The sequence below is a fragment of the Odontesthes bonariensis genome, chromosome 18 (genome assembly GCF_027942865.1).
Source record: "Odontesthes bonariensis isolate fOdoBon6 chromosome 18, fOdoBon6.hap1, whole genome shotgun sequence".
NCBI classification, from domain to species: Eukaryota; Metazoa; Chordata; class Actinopteri; order Atheriniformes; family Atherinopsidae; genus Odontesthes; species Odontesthes bonariensis.
Genome location: NC_134523.1, coordinates 33,135,965 through 33,144,512, shown reverse-complemented (window position 1 = coordinate 33,144,512; position 8,548 = coordinate 33,135,965). Strand labels below are relative to the sequence as shown.

General features: G+C 42.4%; 1 protein-coding gene across 1 annotated transcript; it reads right to left on the bottom strand.

The window, feature by feature from the left end:
- Positions 1-297: 297 nt before the first annotated feature.
- On the bottom strand, positions 298-1,095 carry LOC142367386 (uncharacterized). Its single transcript, XM_075449348.1, has one exon. The coding sequence runs from the start codon at positions 1,093-1,095 to the stop codon at positions 298-300; it is 798 nt and encodes a 265-aa protein (XP_075305463.1).
- Between the last annotated feature and the right edge of the window lie 7,453 nt (positions 1,096-8,548).

Genomic DNA, 8,548 nt, shown 5'->3' with positions numbered 1-8,548 from the left:
CCGATGCGATGCCCAAAACTTTAACAGGGTCGCCTGTGTACGTCTCCAAGTGAATTTTGGCTGGCTTGACATCTGGCATCTTAGCGTCTTTCCATGTCTTTGTGAAAGTCTGCTCATTCATAACAGTAAGACTGCAGCCAGTTTCTATTTCAAATTGGACATCTTTTTTGTTCACATTTAACTCCACTACATAGGGGTCTACTTTTCTTACGTGCACATCATTCATTTGCCCCAATTTGTATTTCATGAAATGGAAAGGTAATGCATCATCAGATGAGCTCTCACTTTCATCCTGTCTTACCTCCACTTGGTGTGAGCGGTGGTAGACGGCTGGTTTCTTTCCTTTACTTCCATCTCTGTATCCTCTGCTGCCGGACTCCTTGTTGCGGCAGGCTTTTGCGATATGTCCGATTTTGCCACACACATGACACTTGACTTGCTTGAATTTACACTGTGCAGCCGTATGCTTGGTTCCCTTGCACGATAACACCCCGTCGTTGCTCCTTTAAATCCATTAGCCCCCTGCGAGCCATTCTTCGTCTTCATGAATTGTACTGAGGCACTTGAAACTTTCAGATCTTGCGCATTTTTGTTTGCAGTCTCTACGGCTAAAGCAATGGACAGGGCCTTGTCAAAGGTTAATTCCGCTTCGGACAGAAGGCGTCTCTGAATACGCTCATCATTAATCCCACATACAAGCCTATCCCTCAACATTTGCTTTAGGTTATCTCCATAGTTGCAATCTTGTGCCAAGCGGCGTAGCTCGGCTACATATTCAGAGACAGACTCGCTAGGTTTTCTGGTGCGCGAATCAAACTTGTATCGCTGCACGATTTCACTGGGCTTCGGATGGTAGTGCTCTTTTAACAATTTCACTAGATCACTGTAACTTTTGTCCTTCGGCTTCATTGGGCTAACAAGGCTTCTCATCAAACTGTAGGTAGTTGGGCCTACTACACTAATGAGGACAGCGCGTTGCCTCGCTGCCTCAGTTATCTCATTGGCCGCAAAAAACTGTTCCAGTATTTCACAGTATTCCTCCCATGTTTGGGCTTTAGCATCAAATGCCACTAGCGTGCCAATTGTAGTAGCCATTTTAACTTACTTCCGTTCGTATTAATTCCTTATCTTTCTTTCCTCCCCTCACCGACAGGCACGGGCGGATCTAGAGGCGGGGCCAGAGGGGCCGAGGCCCCGCCTCTAATTTGATTGGCCCCTGAAGTGCCCCTGTCCTGTCAATCTCCTGGCGAAAGAAACTAGTGGAGAATTAAATGATCACTGCTGCAGTTCCACCCCCAAACTGTGGGTGGCAGTGCGCTGTTTGTGTCAATACAACTGAATAGAAGAAGAAACGTACTAAATCTCAAATGGTGCACTTGTGTACTTCAGTGTTCATGTTTTAGTGTGCATGGCGTATTAATTACGCACTGAAACATAGTGCCCGAAGTGGACAAGTGCACCATCTGAGACATAAATTTTTTTTTTTTGCATTGCTTCACGTGAGGACGGCTATCATTCCGCTTCCATGATGTAGGAATCTAGCTGCTTGAATTCGAGGTGGAAGCTTAAGAAGGTGACTTTGTTATTTGGTGAGTCAAATCTTCTTGTTTGTTGTTAGTTTAGGTTTATATTTAACTAAACTGTGACTACATAAAACGGTTGGCTTCTAAACTTGTTATCCACTGCACTTGTGTCATTAAGTTGCTATTTTGTTGGTAGGATAACAATACCCAGATAGCAAATAGTCATTGAAACGATGTTAAATCAACATCCCGCTGTCAACGATAAAGCCATTGAATCAACGTCGAACTCTGACGTTGATTCAACAACATTTTGCACCCTCTATTATCATTGAAACAACGTTGAAATCATACCTAGAGATCAACAAGATTTCAATGATATTTTGATTACAATGGATATTGAAACAATGTTGAAAATCCCAGCACATCAACGAAACTTCAATGGTATTTTAGTAACCTATGCCTATAGGTTTAATCTAAAAAGGTCTAAATTAATATATTAAAAACATTATTTTTAGACTATTAACATTAATATCTTGTAAAGCGACCTTGAGTACCATGAAAGGCGCTATATAAAACTAATTTATTATTATCAATATTATTAATCCCGCTATCTACAGCCAGGATGGGCTATGAGCAAAATATAGAAACTATAGCAGACTAAGCCTGTAGGCTATATCGCCTAGAACAAATAACACCCTATGCATTTTTTTTTAAATCAAAAAATCTTTTTTATTGCATTTTTCTTTTTTTTCTTTTAATGCGCTAGGCTGTCTCCTGCAGTGGCCGTCGTCCAGATCCCCCCGCCCGGTCTGGAGCGTAGCGCAGCCACTTCTGCACAGCTATTGCGAATTCATAGATACTTGCAGAACTCAGTCGTTGAGTCAGGGCATCTAAAATAAAAAACAAGCAAAAAATACATTTCAGTTTAACATAGCAGACTGCCTGTGAAGGATATAAGCATATAGGCCATGTAGACAGAAACACTATGTGTGTGTGTGGTAGCTATGTTTCCCTCTCAAACATAGATTCAGAAACAGAAAATATTTTAAGATGAAGCTTACTAAACTGAGGACTTGCTTACTTGACAATGTGGATTAATGATCTGAAAAAAGAGAAAAAGTAAATCACAGTGTCAGTAAACAGCAATTTCTGCCCTAGACTGGGTAAACCCAGCCTGATTTGCCGGCGATATTCCTTTCCTTTTCGCCTGCAGCTCAGACTGGAAACTGTTTTGTTTGACGTTCAAACTTTTGTGTGTGCGCCAGTACTTCCGGTGAAAACTTCAGGTGATTTGACAGCTAGCGCGTCAGGTTAGGGCCAGTGGCCGTAAACAAAGGTTAACTTATAGCCTAGAAGAAAGATGATAATATAACGTAGCTAAAAAGACTAGCTTTCTTCAGTAGCCTAATGCTTACCGATTTAGCAAGCCTAGCAGCCTCGTTGCTAATGCTAGCCGCAGTAACGTTACCAACCATACCCGACGTCAAGGAGTTGGCTGAGCAGGGGCAAGATTGGGGCTGGCAGAGTTAACTTCATAATGGGTCAGTGCAGGTTTCATTCACTTGTTTTCATTCTTTCACAGGATTGATTCACTTCATTGGTTTATCCGATTGCTGGCCGCCGAGCCATTATGTGTCTGGGTTTGTGTAGGTTACTGATCATGGTTGCTAGCAGTCGATAGTCAGGTTGTGTGTGTGAGTGTGTATTTTTTCTATGGGTGCGTGCCATTGACTGTATGAGCGGTCTGTGCTCGTTTTTTTAAATTTATTTAATTAGATTGGAGATACTTTATTAATCCCGAAGGAAATTAAATTTTGTCGGAAGACGAGACCAATGTTGTGGCGAGCTTGATAGCCTTTTTTCCCGCAATGCTTTTTTTTCTTCAACAATGAGGGCTGAGGTGAAGGCCCAGCCGTAGTGCTCACGGTTCGCTACTGGTTCTCCGCAAACATACATGGATCGCGAACTGCTTACAGTTTGTTTACAGTTTGTTTACAATGTTTTCCAAAAAATCGTTCAAAATTAATTGTTTAATGTCAACACTGTCGCTGCGAACGTTCGCCTATGTTTGCTGTTCTGAACGCACTTCTGATACCTAGCTATATTCCCACATTGGCCATGGGTGCATTTAATGCTGGTTGGCTATGCTAATTTAAAAATGGCGAGAAGATAGTGACAGCCACTATCCAGGCATCACGCAAGCTGACGTGTTGCTAGCGCATGCTAATTTATTCATCCAGACAACGTTGAATTCACGTCAATCTTCTGATAGTTGTGTAACCTATTCAATCGTTTTATTAGACACCTTGCCTCTTTGATCGCTGATCCTAGCTAAAGGTAGGGCAAGGATATGCAGATATACTGTAACACCGGATTTTTTTCGGTGGATGATTAATAAATGTATTAAATGTTATAGACACCACAAAATAAACCGGTGAATAAAGCATTGCTAGCTAACTGACTATTTCGTCAGAGTGTTTATGAAGCCTGCAGTTAACTTGCTTTTGACAACTTGCAGTGTTGTTGATCGGAGGAATTCTGCTTGATTTATAACAGAATGCTATGACAGTATCTAGCCTATGTACCATGTAAACTATACATTTAACAGTGTAGTGCAGTTCAGCATTCAGAAGATTAAATCAAAGTGCTTTCTTACCTGAAATTGATTCCGAAATGAATGGGATGGGGTGCAGTACCGCCGGTCTACCACACGATGGTCTCTCGGTCAACTATAAATCCATGACTTTTCGATCATCTTTCCCGGTCAACTATAAGTCTATGGCTTTTCGACATTACTATTATCACCCGGTAAACCAAATATAAATGATGCATCAATCATACTAAGAATAACTATGTATCAATGTTTGTTTCAATATCACTGTGGTCAACATTATGTTGTGTCGGGTTTTCATCAGTTTGCCAATATTGATTCAACATTTATTTTGCATCAAGATTTCAATGTCAACCATTCTGATGATTCAGATGGAAAAACAATATAATTTCAATGTCAGCTTGCTATCTGGGTAACTTTGACCTGCTTGTTCAACGCTTAACATTAAGATATGTGATTTTGTGTAACATTGAGATTTTGGCAGAGATAGCGGCAGGCAGCATGAAAAGAAAGTCAAAGGGAATTGAGCAGTTTCTTGTGAAAAGAAAACCTGAAAACCAGACTTTGTTGCTTTTATAGAGCCTTTCAAAGAGGTGTTCCAGGAACTTTTCAGGCTGGGGAAGATTGCTGTAGTTATACCTGTAAGTAGTGCTTCTTGAGAAAGAAGCTTTTCAGTGCTAGCACTTATTAAAAACCATTTAAGGACAACCATGGGTGTGCTAAGCGTCGAGTCTCGACGGGCAAAGTCATTAGATTTGGATGAATTTCTCAGGCGTTTTAGTTTAAAGCATAGCAATCGGAGAATTCTTCTTTTCTGAAGAGTGTGTGTGTGTGCAGGGCTCCAGAGTGCGACCAAAATGTTTAAGAGTGCGACTGAAAAAAATTCTAGGTCGCACTGGTGCACCCAACGCTGCTCGGGTGAAAACATACATTTCTTTCGCAAGCGCAGCATCTCTCTGTGTTCTCCTGATGGTATCGTGGTCTAAACCAATAAGAGACAGAGCTCGGGCGGGTCCTTGCTTCTGATTTGCTGTGGTCCTTTTCACTGCTCTAAGTTGTGTCAGTTCAAAAAATGCGAGCGACCTGAAAAGGCTGAGCGCCAAACTGTAGGCTACGAGAAAAAGAAATACAAAACGACCAAAAATGAAGAGGGAGAGATATAAAAAGTTTTTTCAGCAAGAAAACTAAGCCAACCAGCTCTACCCTAGGGGCTACTGTCACTCCCATCCCCACTACATCCAGCCAAGAGGAGCCCTCGGCGTCGGTGATGGACTCGGAACCAGAGGAGACAACCGAGTCAGAGCCTGGCCCCAAGGCTCAAATTAAAAAGGCCAAAACTTATACTTTCAGACAGGACTGGTTAAAGCAATTTCCCTGGCTGAGGTATGATAAAAACCAAAACGCAATGCACTGCATTTATTGTCGGGAGTGCAGTTCGAATATGGCCGGTAGTGTTGCGCGGGTCACCCATTGACCCGCGGTTACCAGCGGGTGACCCGCGCGCGGGTGGGTGGGGTAGCAGTTTTTTCTAAGTATTGCGGGCGGGGCGGGTCAAAATAGTCAAAACCCGCAACCCGGAAGTTTGGAAATATAGGTGAAATCGCAATTTTGAGTTACAGAACTTATCAATTGCGTACATCCCACTGTCACAAAGTTATTGCACTCAAAGCTCTCACTCGTGCAGTTGTCGTCTGAATTACATAACCTGGTTGTCCACCTCACATTTTATTCTATACTTTATATTCTGTAAAATGTTACCTTTTAAAACGGTAGTTTAAGAGCTTTTCAGCTCGTTTGGAACAGTTTATCCCAACAGCTATCCACAGTTTTTGTTTACACTGCCAAAATTCTAGGAGGACTCGGATGAAGATGGCTGACTTGATAAGAGATCAGATAAAAAAAGGCGATGTAAAGGTTGTGCGAAAAGGCGACCAAAAGAGCAAGGTGTGGGATAAATTTGGACAAGTCGTCCTGTCCGATGACACCATTGCAGACTACGTGCTGTGCTGGCATTGTGAGGCGCTGTACAAGTATGATGGACATAAGACAGGTACATCAAATCTGTTACGACATTCATGCCGTGGGTCTGCTGCGCAGGCAAACAAGTTTCCCACACCCGCCTCTGCAGTGCAGCCCTCAATGTCATCTTTCCTAAAAGGCACGGCACCACTCCATGCGAAGTCTAAATTAGTGGATGACTTCGTAGAATTCTGCTGCGCGGATTTACACCCATTTGACATTGTCTCTGGGAAGGGCTTTATGCAGGTGGCACAGGGGCTTGTAAATATAGGCGCACGGTTTGGACAGGTGCACATTAACTCTGTCCTACCTCATAGGCAAACCATTTGCGACAGAGCCAAAGAGCGTGCCAAAACTGAAAAGGAGAGGCTTATAGAGCAGATTCAAAAAGCCATGGAATATGGAATCGTGTTAAATTAACCCTCTCTACAGGCCCTGGCTTGTTCCTCACCCGCGCAACACTAATGGCCGGCAATAGTGCGTTTGTAGGTGAGTCTACAACGTTTCGAATCGAGACTTAACCTGTCCAAAAAGCATACTACATGCCGTGATAAGTGTGTTAATAAAGTGGCCCCCCTACCAGCAGCACTCCAGCGTCAAGCTGTATTAATCAGGTCCTCGGAAGAATCAGAAATGATTATAAAGTTTAACGTGGCATACAACATTGCCAAGGAGGAAATGCTGTTCACGAAATTTAAGTCAGAGATCATTCTGATGAAGAACAATGGCTTAAATGTCAACTCAACCTACAGCAATGATACGGCATGTGCCCAGTTTATTGGTGTAATAGCCGACACACTGAAAAGTAATACAGTTGCGGATGTTGGAAACGCCACGTATATGTCATTTATGATTGACAGCGACACAGACGTCTCTACGAAGGAGTGCGTTATTATCTACAGCCGCATTTTGCAGAAAGGGAGGCCGGTCAACATATTAATTGGACATGTTGAGGTGGAGCATGGACATGCACAAGGTAAGTTTGAAGGCCCAGACACTTCAGCATGAGAGATAACGAATAGTAAATTGTATAGTATTCCTAAATATTATTAAAAATGAATAAGTAAAAATATAAGAAGGCTAGGCTACCATCACATAAACAGTTTTCCATTTGCAATCTATAGGCTATAGTGACCTGTATGATCTTTTTATTCTTTTGGAATTTATGCTGCCACAAAGCAAGCATTTGCTGCACTTGGACATCAGTGTGCAGACTGGCTGGGAAAAACGGTTGCTCTGGGTGCTGATGGTGCTGCAGTTAATCTAGGCAACAAGGGGGGCATCATAGCCCTTTTACAAAGAGATGCAGGAGATTTCATTGTGCCTTTTCACTGTATGCCTCACAGGTAGGCCTAATTATGTAGGCTTTTGTGCATTTTCTCATATCAATGTGGCTTATCTATTTGTTAATTGTGATGTATCTGCGCAGATTGGAATTGGCTATGTTGTCAGTTCAGAGGGACAGTGCTATGATTGGTCAAGTATATGATCTGCTACATTTGGTGTGGAAGACCTACCATTTTAGTCCAAAATCAATGAGGGAACTGAAGGCCATTGGAACAGACCTGGGAGTGGATGTCCTAGTCCCCGGAGGGGTTAAAGGAACACGATGGCTGCCACATGTCTCCAGAGCCCTGGACACATTCCTCAGACCTGGACAGAATGACCATGGCCAGTTCATTGCAGTCTACTATCATATGGACCATTTGGCAGGGTCCTCTGCCAATGCAGATATTGCAGGCCGAGCCAGAAAGGTCAGTGGATTTCCAAGGGAAATGTACTTAATTAGTGCCATTTTAAATTTAGTCACTTTCCCTGCCCAGAATGTTGTTTATTCATGCCAAAGGCTATATGAATATATGCTCTGGTTGTATGATACAGGTCAAGAAATCAATGGAAGATGGCACTTTTGTGGCTTTTTGTCACTTTCTGGCTGATGTTTTTGCTGGAATAACCAAGTTTAGTCTTCTACTTCAGAAAAATAAGACCATCCTACCACAGGTAAGGAGATGAAATTGAATTTAATTTACAATTATGTTTGTTATAAGCTTCAGCTGTATTTATAAAAGTGATGATATGTCTATACAGGCAGTTTGTGCTCTTGAAAATCTGCTGGTGACCACAGAGGTGATGGCTACAAGACCTAAGCCTGGGGGCAGACTGTCACAGTTCATGGCTGACCTTAGGCTGCAGAGGAGGCAGCAGGGTGAAATGCCACTCTACAAATTCCAGGTACATTTGTGGTTTTGTTTCTGATATAGGAATATATGTACATGTATATATATATATATTTAAACTCACAATTTGTGTTTATGCTTTATGTCCCACACAGACAGTTACACTCAGTGGGGAAGTCTCCAAGCTGGCTGGGGATGGTGGCGCTATCACTAAACTA